The sequence below is a fragment of the Rhinichthys klamathensis genome, unplaced genomic scaffold (assembly GCF_029890125.1).
Source record: "Rhinichthys klamathensis goyatoka isolate OS25496 unplaced genomic scaffold, OSU_Roscu_1.1 h1tg000169l_1, whole genome shotgun sequence".
NCBI lineage: Eukaryota > Metazoa > Chordata > Actinopteri > Cypriniformes > Leuciscidae > Rhinichthys > Rhinichthys klamathensis.
The window spans coordinates 769,627-788,199 of record NW_026606700.1 but is presented as its reverse complement, the minus strand read 5'-3'; the positions used below and the strand labels follow the sequence as shown (position 1 = coordinate 788,199).

Genomic DNA, 18,573 nt, shown 5'->3' with positions numbered 1-18,573 from the left:
ATGCGCGCACACACACACACACACACACACAGGCCTTCCTCTCTTGACACAGATCCTTCCCCTGGCCCTATGAAGGCTCCCCGGGAGAAAAGGGTCCGCATGAGGGAGCTTAATGATTAATTAAACTGGAGTTGCTAGTGATTAAGTAATTTTTTTTTTTTTTTTTTTTTTTGAAGCTACTAATCGGAGGGCTGCCATAAAGAGACATTAGCAAATATTACAATCCTTCTGAAAAGCCTTGAAAGCCAAACAGGGATTCTGCATTTGTCAATAACAAGTGTTAAAGTCAAAAAGGGATTGTTACTCAAAAGCAATTAATAGTTTAATTAAATCTCACATGAATGTTGAAAATTCAGATTAACTCACCGGTTACATGAGCTACCGTTTTTCTGACAATCATTGGAACATCATTCCAAGCCATTTGTGGTACATACAACAACTGCAACACTGCCCCACATTAGCATCACCACAAAGATCTGCAAAATATTGATTTCATACTAGTGAAATATAAAAAATGGTTCCCTAAACACGTTTATTGTAAACCCACTCATTTACAGCATGGAATATAGAATAAATATACATACCTAAAAGCTAGGATAATGTCAGTAAAGATTGTTCATGCACACACACATTTTCAAAAAGCAAGTCAACATCTGCCACATGCTTTTTAAGGCAAAAATAATTCTGTCATATTCCTCTCAGTATCAAGAAAAATACAACATCGTGAAATAACACTGAAAGTCATTAATAAAAACAAACACATATGGCATGGTAAACTAACAGTGGCTTTGTCTTTCTGAAATAATAATACATCATACATCCTTGTCAAAAGTTTATTGGCAACAATTAGGGAAGCATTTTCTCTGTTCACCCTCACAGAGAGGATAATGTATTGCTGTGCAAGTCCTCTTCCCACATGTCTTGTTTATATAACTTGTTCCCTAGGGTGTGTCTGTTTGTTTTCAGTTTATTGGTAAAACGTGACTAAATTACAGGGATTTGAAAAAGCTTCTGAGCATTTGACTGAATCCATGCCATGAGTACTTACACATAGCATGTAACCTAAGTGAAGTATGATAGGTTTGGATTTTTGATCAACAGTCAAATATTCAGAGGGGCTCCGCAGAGCCTTGCCTAGAAGTCAATACATGTCCCATCAATGAGAACAAATACAATTGATCCAAAACGGCGGCTCCTACAAGCTGCGCCTCTCAAGTGAAAAACTACTGCCTTGACTGAGCTACTTGTGGAAATCCCTCTTTTAAAATGCTGCGCTTTCTCCTCTTCCGTCTCCTTTTCTGTCTCCTTTTCTTTTCACGCTCATTGATATTTCCAAATGACTTGAATTCCATTAGCTATAGCATGATGTAAGGAAGGGTTAGAAGCACGACGTCCATGTGCATTTGAGCCAACGTTGCACGACGAGTTTCCAAATCAAGGCCTGTAGAACACAAAGGATCCGTGATGTATACAATGAATTGAGATGCTCCGCCAGACATCGCAAAGCATGCCATGACACCGCTGCCTTGGCCTCTAATTACACAAGGACAAACAGATGGATTTATAGCCGTGAGCCGGCAGAAACAGGCAAAGTGCTGAGAGAGTCTTCAAAGACTTCCTTTACTGAGCCTTTTCAAACACCATCTGTAGCGGCAGCAACTAAAAGTTACATAAAACGAGGATGCTGCTCTCTTTTCTCTGATTAGGCAGAGGCTACGGCGAAGAGGTGTACGCTTTTTTCCCTCATAATATATTTAGCGCACTAGTTTAATAAATGTTCCATATAGTTGGCACAACCACTTAAAAGTGAAAGAATGAGAGACAACGGAGAGGTGCTTATGTTCAGACAGAGGAGAGAAGGCTTTCATTAACAGCCAAGCTTTTCTGAGCTTTCTCTTTTTCCCCAGAGGACTCTCTCTCTCTCTCTCTCTCTCTCTCTCTCTCTCTCTCTCTCTCTCTCTCTCTCTCTCCTGTACGCAGTAAGTGTCGAGGACCAGAACGGTGGGCGTGCAGTGGAAAGCGCTTTGTCAGGCCGGCTATAGCGGTCTCCTGCCACTGTTTCTTGTGCGCTCGCTCTGTGTGTCACGGTTATTATTAAACTCAGCATTCTCCGGCTTCATGTGTGCTGAGCTGAGATAAGTACAGGTAGAAAGTTACGTAAGGTAGGACTGATTACTGGGGAGAATAGTGCTGTTAACCGGCACATTGTAGCTGTAACTCTGTTCGGTTCATGATAAGCGCTAAAAAAGAGCTAGCAGTGCCAGTGTCTCCGGTTTTAGCCCGGCCGCTCGCTTTGTTTAGGCAGCCTGTTATAGAAACGGCTGCAGGCTCATTATGGTAATGTCAGAGAAGCGAGAGAAAAAGAAAAAAGTAAAGCACAGTCAACATTAAGGCTACCATTTGCATTTTTTAACTGTTAAATTGCCATTTTATTTTCTGGACCCGCAATTTTAGCGATTCTGCAGGCATCTGATAGATCGTCAGCCGTTTGCAGCCTGAATGACATTGGTCAGCACTATTTCTACCCGAGGAAACTGAGATCCCATCACGATTTCATTATAGTTGTGTTAGAGCACAGTGCTGAAACCCTCTGGATTGAATCATACTACAGATTACCTGCCCTACGGCCCTACACTGTTTTTTAAGGTATGATACAAAACAGACTTACAGAGGACAAAGGGACAACATTACATTTACAACATTAATTTGCTGTTTAATAGCCATCAGTCCCATCGTTCATAATGTTACGCAGAGTTGTGCAAAACTCTGAATTTAAGAATTGGCTCCCTTTCAATTAATGAGTTGGAATTTAAATAGGATGTGCCACATCAGAATTTAAATTTGAATAACAGGAAGAATTGCATGAATTGCAACTGAAATAAATAAAAAATGTGTAATGTATTCTGGGAAAAGAAGTATTCATGGTGGGCGAATAGGGTGCTTGCCCATAAAAGTTAATTTATTAAATATAATGAATTAATGTAATGAAATTAATTACAATTTCTATAAGAAAATCTATTGGTTATAAATATTTGTTTTTAAAGTTTATGTGAAATCGTAGGCATGATTTAATGGTAAGCATTCCAACATGCTACTTTGTTGTTGCATAACCTCATTACATTGTGTGTGATTGGTGTCCAGCATGGAAATGAAAATAGTTACTTTAATTTTTTTATTAAATTTTGTATAGAAATGATATTTTCTTTAATTACTTCTGGATCATCCATCTCAATGCAATGGAAGTCAAGACACCATTGCATTGTGGGATACAGTACTCCATGCACTGTACTGCATATTTTGATAAATCATTAGGGTATTCCAAGCATACAGAAAATTGGCATACTGTGCATAGTATATACTCCAGAAATAAAGTAGTATGCAATATAATAGGTCTGGTAGGGCTTGACATTTTACCTCTGGTTCTATGTATGGCAATGACAGGCAGTGATTCGTGTAGTATGAGTCACCATAAGATCACATCTAATGAGCTACAACAAATTCAAGAGAGCTTTAAAGCAAGTATTTGGTGACCACAATACTTATTTCTAGGAAGAAAAGTAGGCATATGCTTTATAAAAAAAATTTTTTTACTGTCGTTTTTATTTATTCCACCAACTGTCAAACATTGTGAGATATGTGAAAGATAAATCTCTGCTGCCTTCAAAAGCATTTAAGGCATTATAGTATAGACAGGATGTCTTGATGCCTCCCTCTCTCCACTTTCGGTCTCAGACGGTGTTTGTGTACAATCTAAACAAGCAAAAGCATGGATAGCATATAGTTTATGTCAGATCCATCAGTTCATTCCTGCACAATTAAACTGACAGACGGAAGCAAAAAGTCGTCTAGTTTTGGATCAAAATTTTATGAAACGGAATGTGTAATCTCTTGTATTTTTAGATACTTGAGCTGTTGCATGTCAAATATCTTCTAGACAGAGAGAGGAACAGAGAGAGGAGGTGTCATTCCCAGTTTCCTCTGTCTGCTCCACTTTCGAAGGATTCTGCTTTGACCTCAACATCACTCCACGGTGAGCACGAAGCTAACCGTGCATCCTAAACTCTCTGGAATAATGCATGCTTTTCCTTCCTCGAGCCTTTACTTCTGACGGTCTAATTAAAGAGAGTAGGTTTTTGGAAGGGAGAGGAAAAAGTGAAAAGCTGTCAGGAATGACTCATGCTGCGAGGGAAAGAGAGTAATGCAGCCGCAGTCTGAATGAAAGCTCACTGCATTGAAAAGATTGTGTGCAAATATTTGTTTGCAGAATGGAACGTATCAAAAGACACTGATTTGAATAGACAATCAGGCAGCCCAACAGAAAACATCAATACTAGCGGGTGACAGCTGAGAGAGTGAGAGGAGAACGAACTGACAATATAGAGAGCAGAGCGCAGACACACACAAATACGTGTTCATTGTATTATGCAAATTGCCCTCTTGGCAAGTCGTCTCCACACGCACCTCCCCAGAGTAGAAGTATCGTCTCATTAAAAACCAACCCAACAAAAGACCTCCCAGTAAGCCAGGCTCTTTTAAATGTTACTTTCAGGTAGCGGTCAAAACCATCGCCTTGGAAACCATGGAAATGTCGCGGACACGCTGCATACCATGAGGCGGCGTGTGGCCGTCAGCTGGCGCAAACCACACAGCGTGAGGCCGTCGCACACACACGCTCAATTTCCACACCAGCAGGCGACAGCCTCTCCACACAATATCGTCATCCTCTCATGAAGAAAAGAAAACAAATTACACATCTGCCTGACAGCACTGGAATGCTGGCCGGCCAATAGAATCTCCCTGTTCCATCTCGCCTCGTTTGCATAATGTGACACCAGCAATAGGATCCGTCACACAGGCAGCATACCTCTGAAAATGATTCGCCGTCGACAAATGACAATCTCTAAATATAGAAATGCATCATTGCGAACTAAGGTGTGTGAGTCAGGAAGTGTATGTCACATTTCCGGGGTTCTCAGAAACGAAAGTCGTCATAGTTGGATAAACTTCTATTGTGATTAAAAATTTCATTTTTGCATTCCCATTTGTTCCAGTAGCAAAAGAAAACATCAATGATGACCTTTTTAGAACTTTCCAAAAGAGGAAAGAGATTGATTACACTGGTCAGAAGAGAGAGAGAGAGAGAGAGAGAGAGAGAGAGAGAGTGAGAGAGAGAGAGAGAGAGAGAGAGAGAGAGAGAGAGAGAGAGAGAGAGAGAGAGAGAGAGAGAGAGAGAGAGAGAGAGAGAGAGAGAGAGAGGTCAAATTTGCCATCACTCCTTATGCCATTGTATTAGAAACACTGTCACAGCAGAATTAACTAGTTTTCTGTAGTTTATATAATATAACAAGGTACAGTGTTATAATTGTACATTCATTTTTTTAAAATGAAAAAAATCTAGATTTACAAGGTCTATGTTGCTGTTGCAGGCCGGATAAAGCCAGTAAACGTATGGTGTGTTGTTTCTGGTGTGCTGGCCCCACAGGTGGCTCGCGGGGTGTGGGCTTTATTCGCTTTGATAAGAGGATAGAAGCGGAGGAAGCCATCAAGGGTCTGAATGGACAGAAGCCTTCAGGTGCCGCCGAGCCCATTACGGTGAAGTTTGCCAACAACCCCAGCCAGAAGACCAGCCAGGCATTACTGTCGCAGCTGTACCAGTCCCCCAACCGGCGCTACCCAGGACCCCTCCACCACCAAGCGCAGAGGTTCAGGTAAATACAGTCAGCCTGCAATAACAATCTGTATCTTTCGTAACTTTCTTTCAAAATTGGTGGAACAGAAAAGCAAAATAGGTGTCTGGATTATGAAACTGTTACCTGTAGAGCTGAAGTTGTATGTGTCATGTCACCACCGAGGAATAGCTGCTCCAAAAAATCTGCAGAAACAAAATGAAATTCAGAAAAGAAACAGAAGCAAAGGACTGATAAGAGACAGTGGGGTTCTGTCGTTCACAATGTCCCTCTGATTTCTTTTTCTCATCTGCCATCCTCCCCTTCTTTCATTTCACATCTGTTTCTTTCATTTCAGTTCAGCAGGCCAGCAATAACTTCACTCTGGCAGCTAACACCTTTACAGCTTTGGGCAGCGCTTCTCAACCTTTTTAAAAGCGATGTGAAGTAAATTTTCTCTGCCGTAGCTCCTCTCACTACACATATAGTTAGTCACAGGCAACAATAACAACACCTTTTGATCCAGCCGTTGACTTGCTAGGTCTTTGCTTAAGATCTCCTTTCCTCAGAGGCTAATTCACATTAACCATGAGTCACGTCTTATGAGCTTCGAGCTGGCGAAGCCTGCCAAAACAGATGAGGCCATCTTGGAGTGAAAGTTTACTGCTGAAAAGCAGCGGATGTTAACTTACAATCAAGCTGACAATGGATGTAGTATCAATAGTGATAGCTTTAGCCATTTAGCTTATTGAAACTTAAAAGTTTGTATAACACTACTTGTGCTTTTAGGACAAAAATAATATATTTTTCCAAAAATAGAAGCAGATTGACACATCTAGGTAGTAAGCTATAGTATATGGTTAGATAAACTAGTTTTTTTCAATGCAATCTGCAACATGTGTTTTGGAAGCACTGTTTATAGGTGCATCACACTAGACTTAACATGCAAACTTAGTTTAAATATGGGCAACAGGATTTGATGTCATGTTCCAGGCCTCCTGTACTGGAAAAAATATATATGAATGGCAAATAATAATATGTTATTTAAAGGATTATTATATACAAATGTCAGTAGGTTTTTTTCCAGTAGGGATGCATTCAATTAATCATAAGTTACAGTAAAGAAATTTATAATGCTACAAAAGATTTCTTGGTTACACTTTATTTTAAGGTGTCCTTGTTACAGTGTAATTATACATTTAAGTACTGAGTCATTTTAATTAACTACATGTACTTACTATAGGGTAGGGTTAGGGTTAGGGTTTAAGGTTAGCCAATTTCTATTATTAAAAATAAATGCTGCTCTCTAATCCTGAAATATAGCACAACTGTTTTCAACATTGATAATTATAAGAAATGTTTGAGCACCAAATCAGCACATTAGAATGATTTCTGAAGGGTCATGTGACACTGAAGACTGGACTAATGTTGCTGAAAATTCAGCTTTGCCATCACAGGAATAAATATTTTTAAATAAATTTCAAAAGTAAACAGTTATTTTAATTGTAATAATATTTTACCATATTACTGTTTGTACTTGTTTGTGATCAAACACACTGAACCATGGTGAGCATAAGAGACTTCTTTCAAAACATAAAATTGTACTGACCCCTAAATCAATAAAATAATATAATACATATTAATAAATTCAAAATGTTAAATTATCTACAAAATTTTTTTTTAGACAAAAAAAAATCAAACCAGCTTGGCATACATAAGTATTTTTTATAGTAAGTGAAAAGGTTTTTTAATTTGAGATGTTTATAGCTTCTTTTGGTCAAACACCTTTTCACTATACAAAAGTGCAGGTCAGAGTTCACCAAAAAGTTAAATACCAAACTGTTACGTTCACGCATGTTCACAATCATATGAATGGAAGATGAAGTGTGCAGCTCATGAGAACCATTCAAAACATTTAATAATTCAATTTGATCACAAATATAAAATACTTTGTATAAGTTACAGTCTATCTCCTCTAGATGCATGAACTGTCAGTGTGATGTTTGCTATTAAGCAAGAGATCCTTTGTTTAGACAAACAGGACTCATCAAGCAATTAGCACTGCACAGCAATACTGATGACAGAAATCAGTAATGAATTCTTTATACATCAAAAGCACTTATTATTGAAGAGATCTGAAAAGGATGAGTCCCATTTGCATGTATTAGTCGGCCTTACAAAGGCTTCATTGTGTTGTGTGTGTTTGGAGAGGAAGTGTGAAAAGCTGTAGGACGGACCGAGCCGGGTTGAGACACTCCTGCATATGTCTAACACATCGCCTGCTCTTGCACCTCAGAGCCTCTCTCTCCAATTAACTCATTTACCCACAAAGCAACCTGCCTCCCTAATTGGCTAATTGGCATCTTAATGACTCGATACACTGAATGTCCTCCCTTTAGTTTGGCTGCGTTTTTTCTCCAAGTTCACAGAAGGCAGAGTCACCAACTGTTGACCCACCACGGGGAAGGAGGGGGAGCATGTGTACGTGTGTGTTTGTCAGGGGAACTTCAGTTTGAAATGTGAGAAAGCAGTAATTAGCCTTGCCAGCCATCTTGCTACAGCTTTAATAGGAAATGAGACAGGGCCGAGCCAAGTGAGGGACGGAGGTCGCAGAGTAGCCAAACAGACAGGAGCCCAAAATGAGAATGACTGACGGGGAAGGAAAACGTAATATACCGGCCCGGTGGGTCACTGGGGCTAATAGAGAGACCGCAAAAGAAAGTGACAGCAAGAGGAAGAAAGGGCACTCCCAGTTAATGCGGCATTACATCCTGCCTCCAACTTCATTGAAATGTCATTTTATATTAAAGTTTTCAGATAGCTGAAAGATGGCCCCAGACCAATTTCATCCATAACACTAGCATATTATCCGCACGTGTTTTGGCACTAAGATTCATTTTTAATATATCATTTTTAATATCTGTTTGTATGATTGATTTATTTCTCTTTTGACTTTTGTTTTCAATTTGCTCATATTCCTCTAAATCATTCTTTAAATGTCACTATAAAAATACATTACAGCATTGCAATATAGAATCAAAATATAGACATTCTTTTCAATGACAAAAGTCATTAAAACATATTTAGAAAAGTACAAATTTCTATATTACAATTATGTTTACATAATATAATATAAAAAATATTATCATTATAATTCAACCCCCATCCCACATCGTTTTAGTCCTAACGAGGAAAACAGCTTATAAATCATACAAAGTGATGTTTTTTGGAAAAATGTATGTCCCCATAAAACTTGAAAACCCAACGTGTGTGAGAGAGAGAGAGAGTTAGTGAGTGAGTGAGCGAGAGAGATGAAAACAATAATACATGGCCCAATTTACCTGAATAAATTTACGCTCCTGTTTTTGAGGTGTGGCTTCCACAGGATTCAAGGGCTGAAGCTGTACCCCAGTCCAGCTCCGGATTATTTGCTGCCAACAAAACAAAATTAAATATATTCCCAAAGCATTAAGTTCATATCATATCATATCATATTACAAAATATATACACACACACACAAATAAATGGTAGTACATTCAAAATCCTGTTATAATTCAGCTCCCCTCCCCACATTGTTATAATAAAAAACATCAAAATGAATCAGTGCATGCAAGTCAACCTATGACATTTTGTATACGTTATGATGAAGTATACAATACAAATAAATGATGTAGTGACTAATATTTCAGGACTGCAGCACTGTTAAACTAAATGGGTGGGCATTCAAGTGGCCTCCTGTTAGCATTAGTGCTGCTGCAAGTCTGCTGCTCTTTGGATGTATGATTGACTCTGTGAGATGCCTGATGGGGCAGCACAGTGTAATGGCCCATCGCTAGATGGGCGTCTTCCTTCAGTGAGGCAGGGATGTAGCATTAGTTCCACTGAGTGAGTCAACCATCTGCCTGGCATTAACCCCAGAACCCTCCTTCTCTTTACAGGCTGGACAATTTGCTTAATATGGCCTATGGCGTTAAGAGGTAATTAAAACTTCACCGAATGCCAGATGTCCATGTTGACAGTATGATTTCTATCCTGTTTTTTCCCTTCTTTTTGAAAATCACATGCATTCAGTTCAGTTCAAGGTTCTTCCTTTCCCTTTAGTTCTTTTGCTTTACCTCCTTTTTATTTTTGATTTCAATCTACCAGTCAGTAGCCCTTAAAAGTAAGTGTAAGTATCTTTTATGATTTGTAGTGTTTGATCATGAGTTTTTTATGAGTTCCGTTTTGGTATTTTGTGTTTTATTGTGTGTAGCTCCTGTTTTGAGGCGTGGCTTCCACAGGATTCAGGGGCTGAAGCCGTACCTCCGTCCAGCTCAGGGTTACACACTGCCAACAATTGGACAAAATTATGTATATTCCCAATGCATTAAGTCTAACAGCTAAAAGGCATGAGAGATAGAAGGCTCTTATTTTTCGTCTTACTTCTTTGTTTTAATTGTTGGATTGAGCTGGTCCAGAGCGAGACGGAGGGGGTGACAGCTCACCTGGATCCCTGCAGGAAATGTAGTGTTTCACTGCAGGTTTAGGAGCCTCTGATCAGTTGGGTTTGCTCATGTTCTTTTTGCTTTGTGCTGCTGTGGATGTAGTGAAAAGGCTTCTTTTGAACATGTTTTAGTGCTTATGACATTTTGTTGCATATTTTAGTATCTATTGAAACACTTTGATGTCCCTCGAACACCAAAGACTTAAGGCTAAGATGGAGGGAGTAGCATGAAAGGTTGTGCATTGTGCAAGTTTCTTTCTTTTTTTTTTAAGATAGCTCTCTGTAAAGACTAAAGGCTCCGTATTTACTAGATTTCTTCTCTTTCTAGAAAAGTCTGTTGTGTTTCAGCGCTGGCTGATCAGAATGAATCATTCTAACGATTGTAATAAAAAGAAAACATGCTTTAAAAAAAAAAATCTGACAAGTAACAGGAAGTGCAACAATAAAACAGGATATGCAAAAGAGGCAACAGCATCTTTCAAAACAAATGACGAGACGAAAGATTCCTTTTTATTTACACTCGGTGCGATCAGCTCTCAAATAAGCCCGTCTGCCACGAGAGAGGGAAAATTTAGGGGAGGCGTCGTGCTCACATAGCTTGCTGTAGAAGGTAATTAACGAACAAAGCCCAGTCTGAAGAAGTGAGCATCACTAGGTGAAGGTGGGCAGCTTGGAAGGGTGGGATGGCTCTAGGTCAGTCGCTTGTTGCTATGCAACTCCTCGTCCAACTGTTCGTCTTAGTTCGACCAACGGACAGCTCTCGGCCCTGCCCTAGTAGTCACCAGACACCTTTGTGTCAGCAATACGCTAGTCCGACCCTCACCCGCTTGCCTGCAGATGACTGGCATCCAAATTACCATGAAGCTATATTCGATGAATAATGGCACCGGGTTCATTATTTACACAGAAATACCAGCGTAATTGAAGTCATGAGATGGTTGCTTGTCACACGGTGCAAAGTGAGCCGACTTACCATTATACCCTTCATTAACATAATGAGACGCAAGCGACAGAACACAAAAGCGAAAGAGGGAGACAGATGTATTGACTCTGCCAGGAGGAACAGGCTAAAACGCAGATGAAACGTCTGAGTAATTCTTGGCAGAACAAGAAGCAGGGAATTGGCCGGCCCTGTAGTCCGTGCAGTGCTATCGATCACAGTCACACACTGCGGAGCGGCAGAGGGTGTGGGTGGAATACACTCTGTTCCCCCGTGCTAGCTGGCTGAAAAGCACCGCTTCCATTTTCTGCTCGCTGGCAGCTTCCTATCCCCCTCCCCAAACCTTACGGATTCGAAGACGACGGCAGCAGCAAAGCGGAAATCTCAATTAAAGCACACCCAATAATGCCTATAGTCATTCCTTGAGAGGTGGCACACAAAATGAACCTTTTATCCAATTTACCTTTTATTTAAAGTGGAAATTTCCTTTAAGCGGAAAGGCAATTAAGTGAAATCAACTGAGCATTCAAATCTCTGTATCATGAGGGAGGGAAAAAAAAGGAAGAATGGAAAGATTACAAGGAGAATGAGAGCAGATTTACTCGGTTGCATGTGAAATCTCTGATGAATTTCGAAGGTATTAATGTGCAGAGTTCCTGTAATTTAGCTCCCCAATAGATCTGCGCAGGAAGAGCTCTGCATCCTGGCGCCCGTGCGCGTGACACTTTTGCGTGGCCCCCCGCAGCCGGCACCGGAGCGCAGCCTATTCAGTCTGCATTCAAAAACCTCTCTGGTTGCCTTCCGCCTGAAAAAAAAAAAGAGACTCCAAAGTGATAGATTGAAAATATGTGGCACTAAAATTGCTGGCGTAACCCTTGAAGAATCAGTTTGAAGTTTGGCTAGTGGCAGTGCTAGCATAACCCTTGAAGAATCAGTTTGAAGTTTGGCTAGTGGCAGTGCTAGCGTAACCCTTGAAGAATCAGTTTGAAGTTTGGCTAGTGTGACTTACACATCTTCCTCACTCTCTCTCTCTTGTCCTGCAGGTTCTCCCCCATCACCATCGATAGCATGACCAGTCTAGTAGGGATGAATATCCCCGGTCACACAGGAACGGGCTGGTGCATCTTCGTCTACAACCTGTCCCCAGACTCGGACGAGAGCGTCCTGTGGCAGCTCTTCGGACCGTTCGGTGCCGTCAACAACGTCAAGGTGATCCGCGACTTCAACACCAACAAGTGCAAGGGGTTCGGATTCGTCACCATGACAAACTACGACGAAGCGGCCATGGCCATCGCCAGTCTGAATGGGTATCGGTTGGGTGACCGTGTCTTGCAAGTGTCTTTCAAGACCAACAAGACCCACAAGTCCTGAACTCCCCTCTCATCACTTGTGTAGCTCCTTACAGCTCCTCTAATACTAAAAACCCACCTCTGCCCACTCAGCTACTCAAAACAGGAACACACCCAACCAACAAACCCACAAAAAAAGAACTGGATATGGCTTATAATATAACTTTGGACCTATAAGCCAATGTTGCCTAAGTATTACAAAATGACAAATTGAGAATATTCATTATTTGGAGACCCTGGAAGTGGTACAGGGATTCTGTTGTATATCTTTTTGAGTTCTCGTGGTTGTCTTTACTTTTTTCTTTTTTTTTTCTCTGTAAACAGTAGCAAAACCAGACCGCCCTTATTTTGAAGAAGAAAATGTCCTTCTTTAGATCGAACTCTCTTGGTGTCGATTCAGGATTTTTTCTTTCTTTTTTAAATCCGGATCCACTGTCGTTAGAAAAACACCTCCCTGGTAAGAGAACGGGAGGGGGCTCTTTTTAAAAAAAGAAGAAGAAAAAAAATCGGTGATCATTCATTCATTTGTTTTGGTGTAAATTGTTAGAGAACCCCAATGAATTGACAGGGATGAGGCCATCCCTTTTCTCTAATGCAGAAGATGTTTCTAGCATAGTTTTGGTTTTGTACTGCAAACAAAACACACGTCTGTCCTCACAGGGGATTCAGGGGGAAGGGGCGAGGGAAGGGATGGGCTAGCGCTCCTGATGACACGTTGCGTCAAAAAAAAAAACTACACACACACTGTTGCCAAAGAGAAAGTCTCTTTGCTTGAAAATGCGTTTAGAAAAAATGAAAAAATAAAGAGAAAGAAGATCTATTTTTATAAATAATGATTAAAATAATTATTGAAGAATTTTTACAAGAATCTGGATTTGAAAAAAGAGAAAAATATTTTGACTGGCTAATTAGGGACGGGGGGAGGGGTCAGGTGCCACCTTGTCTTGTTCGTTCTGCCGTGGTACTTTTTAGGATCCAAGGTTGTTTGTTTTTCGGGGAGAACCGGATTGGCGATGGAAGAATTTTGTAGATGGAAGAATTTATCAAGGGATGCAAATTCAGGCAGGTAATTTTTCATAGCAGTAATTATTCAACAGCGATACCCAATAGGAGAGGGAGAGGGGTCTTCCCAGGCCGACCACATCTTCACAGTCAAGAGCCCAAAGCAAGGCCACCCATCGTCCACTCGTTTACTTTAGACCATCCGTGTTTGGGATATAAGTAATAAAGATACACACACACTTCTTTCTCCATTCGGACGACATATACATGGTTATGTTTAATTCGCTATGATTTCGTGATATCGCATTCGAGATGTACTTCCTTTAGCGATCAACAGTAGGTGCTATATTACATGGTTCACAACATATCTTAAATATCCAACTTTGTTGTTCTTCGTGTTGTTTAGAGAGAAAAAAAAGAAAACTTCGATGTTGGCATTATATTAAGCTGCTGTTTTTCTTCTTTCGTTGGCGTTTATTCTTTCGAAATCGTCGTCGTTGGCCGGCGTATGGTCTGGACTAACCCCAGATAAACAAATTCGGGCCTTGATGACGTCGTTCCTTTGGCTTGCTTCCTTCTAGGTTATTTGCTGAGTGTACAGCGTTTGTCGAAATTCAGCGATAATTAGCTAGTTCTGTTAGTCTAGTATTTGTTTCCTCAAAGGATCTATTACGACTGTGTCTTTCTTTGTTGTGTACAAATAGATGATATATAGTCAACATTTTCTGTTCCAATATCTATATCTATCTGAGTTGTCACTGTTTTTCGTTTGGGATTGTCTTTTTTCATATGAAAACTTTATGAAGTGATGGTTCAGTTACTTAGAAAAACTTGTGAGGAATCCTGTTTAATATGTTGTCATGTCGCTTGTGAAGATAAAGAAAAAACGCAAAAAAAGTACTGAAAAATTGGATCGATTTATTTGATTTACCGCCGCAGCAAAAGAAATCGAACAAAAAGCTTCTTGAGAAAAATCTGTATTTATTTATTGATCGATTGATTGATTGATTGATTGATTGTCTCATTGATTAAATTATTTATTTATCTCGATTATTTATTTATTTACTTGTTCCTTTCTTATGTTGTCTGTGTTTTTGCGTGATTCTGGTACAGGGAGGGGGGGGGGTCTTTCTGAGCTAAAGGGAACAAACGACTAGGGGAGACGCTCTTCCATTAGTCCTGTGCACTGAGAAATTTTAGTACGTTTGTGCTTTGTACCAATATATCAAAATTACAATATAAAAAATTTAAAAGTCAAAAACGAAAAAAATGTCAAGAGGGTTGGTGAGGCTCTTCCCTTATTAATAGAAACAGTTACTCGCTATGCATAACCTAGCCGATAGTTCAATTTGCTATTGCTTTTTTCTTGTCTTGTTAAACATAAATCTTTAAATCTTTTTCAATAAAGTTTAGTCTTAATAGAATGTTATAACAGTTGTTCTGGTTCAATATAACCTGTGATAAGTTTGTGTAGTTTTAAAAGCCACTTCCCGCCCTCCCTCCACACACTACCGTTGCTTTGTGATTAAACTTTATGCAAAAATGTGGGTCTGAAATGTAGTTTCTCATGGATCTCGACAGCGTTCATGTCAGGCTTTGCTGCCCTAATTTGATTGAGTGATATGTGTCCATTGTTTTAGTATGATTCATCGACTCATCTGAACTGTAACCTTCATTTAAACCACATTGATACTCCAAAAAAAAACAAAAAACAAAAAAACAAAAAAAGCATTGACTCTGATTGTACTGGTTGAACAAAAATAGCTATAGCAGATAATATTTGATAGATGACACCTGTTATATATTTTCTAAGATATAGTCTATTTTGAGAGGTAAACTTCCTGAATGGAGAGCTCGGCTCTTGTTAAGACCGGTGTGAATGCTGGAGAACAAAAAAACAAAGTCACGTTCATGAGCAGTCTTACATTCCTCCACCTTTAATGCCATCCATCCTCCTCTGCTCCGTCTCTAAGGGGGCGGCAGCACGGCCCTTCTCAAACCCCGCTGCGGCTGGGAGTTTGAATTATGCAACGACCCCAGTAGAATGTTGTTCTGATGTACGAACAAATTTCCTGCATTACGTCCTCCTCTTTTGGTTAATGCCACCACCCTCCGCGTGTGTGAGCGTGGATGACTGCACGGGAGAGCGTCTAGGACGCGTGAGAGTTTGCGGGGGTGTTGGAAACGCGGGGCCGTGGCTCTATAGTGCGTGCCCATATCGCAGTGTCTCTCCCCCTGTAGCGCCTTATAGTGGCAGCCTGCCAATAGGAACCCATCAGCCAGTAGTGTAGGAGGGAAGGCAAAGTGAGGAACAAGGCTCTTGTCATAATTCATTTTCTCCTGAAATGTGTTTGTTTACTATCTGAAAAATCTATAAATCTTTAAAGACAAAAAAAGATGAAAAAAAAGAAAAAAAAAAGTTCACCGGACCAAGCTGGTCTCTCCTACTTACGTTATTACTTATCTATCGATTATTGATTATTGTTACTATGATTAATATTATTCTCATTATCCTTATTCTTATTATGAATCAAATTACTGCGATGAATGACTTCATGTTATCCTTGCTAGTTTAGGTCATTTCTGAAACTGGAAACAAAATATGGAAAAAAATACTTGCTGTAAATGTTTTTTTCTTTTTCATAAAACTGTTGTGTTTGAATTATTTGTACTTTTGAATGTTGGGACAATAAAATAAGGTGTTGAAAGCTGTGTGCTGCCATGTCATGTTCAAAAAAAAAAAAGAAAAAAGAGGTTTGCTCCTCACGTAACACAAGGTGATTTAACAAATAGCGACTTACTCCCGTAATATTTAAAATTAACGCAGAAAGTTTCATTTTCCTCACCTGAAGGCACCAAATGTCACTCGAGCTGCAGCTTTTTGATAAGAGTTTGATCAGTTATCGCAATGAGCGTGAATGCCAGCGTTATTACTCGCACAAAAGTTGAAATTCAGAAACTTCCAGTAGGTTATTACATTAAGCATATCCTCTCGCAGGCAGTAATACAAAACAGACAGATGTGATGTAGTGAGACATGAGAGCACAGCGCCCCCTATGTCCTTCCTGGAGAATTAGCTTTCTCTCTTTCAAATTACTACAAGCATCTCTGCTTTAAAAAAACATGCACATGATGATATGAAATTGTATTATATAATTATAAGAACAATTTATTAAAAAGATGTGCACTCACGTAAGAGGAAGACTCCAGTCATACTAGTCTTCTCGAAAAAGCTGTTTTCTCCTGTGTCCTGGTATTAATAAGACAATAATAAATAGTGTTATATAATTCTTTCAGCTCGTGCTCAAGACATTTTTTTAAAGTACATCTGAAAGTATATCTAAACAGAACAAGCAAAATACTATAATAACAAACACAATACAATACAATCTAACAACACACTATAACTCTATAAGGACAAAATAAAATGCCCAAACAAGCAGAAAATAAAAGAAAACAAGGAATTGAATTTGAATTGAGGTAGCAGACAAGATGCAGTATTACAATTCGAAAGTAGCATTAAAATGAACTGAAAACCAAAGAAACTGATTGCAATACAAATGTAATTTTGAACTAGAAAACCTTGAATGATGGCTTCACAAAGTCGGAAAGGTAAAGATGTCAAGTATAAAGGTTTTAAAGTCCTTGTCGCCAGATAAACAAACAGATGTTTGAACCAACGTGGAAGATCACTTAATTCCCCAAAATTCAATGACCTGTTTTTACAAATTTCAATTATTTGAATTCCAATTAAACTTCCCGGCCACTTCATTTCAACTTCCAACTTAAAATAGTCGAAAATGAAACAAATAACAAGATAAACAGCTTTTGTTATAAAGCAGAAGCAGTTAGTAAACAAACTTCAAGCTTCCACGCCATCAGGTTTCAGTACAAAGTCCAAAATCGATAGGATGAAGAACCACATGAAGTGCATCTTTAACTAAAAGTATGTAAACATATTTAATTCAATCATCCCCCTTGAAACAAAAAGTTACAGCCATAATAAAACAACAAACAACACTTTTTAAGTAGCTTGCCTGCTGGGGCATTTATTATGTTAAAATGTGGCGAAGGATTCATTAAAGTCCATTAGTATGGATGTGGGTGCTCTTACTCACCATATCTGGATGGTTGGCCTCGGTTTGTGTCTTGTGGCGTTGGGGTGGGCAGGGCTTAATGGTGGTCTATGTCCTTGGGGTGGGCAGGGCTTGATGCTGAGCTGAAGGGCGAAAGGGACGAGGCGAGGGTGTGATAAAGCCATCCGGTCGTTCCAATTCTCTTCACACCGTTAAGGATTTAATGAGGCAAAAGCCCCATGAAAGAAGAGAATCGGCATCATGAGTCATCCGGCCTCCTCTTTAAAAATTCCTCTACTACCCACAGTCTCCTAACAAAGGCTGGAGATCTGAGGCACCTGATACTGAATGTAACTGATGGGGCTGATAACTTCTTCGCCCTGTGAGGTATCCGCTATGGCAGACGAGTAATGATTGCCATCTTCCACAAACATCTGGCTCGATGCCATATGTGACAAATTTGCATGTTATGCAATGCAAACTCAATCTCTCACAATCTGACATACATTTGCTCAAAAGACGAGGAGTCACGTCATTCACCATGAAACAGAACATGAATGCATTCAACAGCTACACAGATCTCTCTTGAAATGAACACACCTGTAGAGCAGGTATCCTTCATACTTTAGACAGTGCCAAAGATTGTAGAAAGGTACTAATATAATACTGATATATTTTGGACGCTTAATTTTTTTTAACAAAAATTTCCAATTAAGTGGCATTTGCAAACAAGTGATGCAGTTCCCATTACATTCCTTCAAAAAAGCGTGCTTGTGCTATGTATAAATATTTGAAATAAATGGCACTTGCTTTGATATTTTGTTGTATAAATGTATTTGCTTTATATATTTTTTATTACAAATGTATAATATATAATATAGGTAATATTAGCAAAGAGTGGCACAAATGAAATAAACATTTCACACAATATTTACTTGAAATTTATGAAGGCCATTTCCTCAGAATAAAATAAATTAAAAAGTAAATTGCAACTTACTTTTACTATTTTTATAACTGCAACTTTACATTTTAAAATCCCACAGCTGCAATTTTATT

At 39.3% G+C, this 18,573-nt stretch overlaps 1 protein-coding gene across 11 annotated transcripts in view; it reads left to right on the top strand.

Annotated features, from left to right (window-relative positions):
* The window catches only part of elavl4 (ELAV like neuron-specific RNA binding protein 4), a 79,766-nt gene extending 63,613 nt beyond the window's left edge, over nucleotides 1–16,153 (top strand). For 8 of the 11 annotated variants that reach the window (XM_056259585.1, XM_056259595.1, XM_056259590.1 and 5 more), the window contains 3 exons: nucleotides 5,475–5,708; nucleotides 9,606–9,644; nucleotides 12,134–16,153. In XM_056259585.1, the coding sequence (XP_056115560.1) occupies nucleotides 5,475–5,708; nucleotides 9,606–9,644; nucleotides 12,134–12,461 (601 nt within the window). In that variant the 3' untranslated portion in view covers nucleotides 12,462–16,153. The remainder of the gene's footprint in view (nucleotides 1–5,474; nucleotides 5,709–9,605; nucleotides 9,645–12,133) is intronic. The other 3 variants (XM_056259586.1, XM_056259588.1, XM_056259589.1) reach the window with 3 other exon arrangements.
* Nucleotides 16,154–18,573: the final 2,420 nt, after the last annotated feature.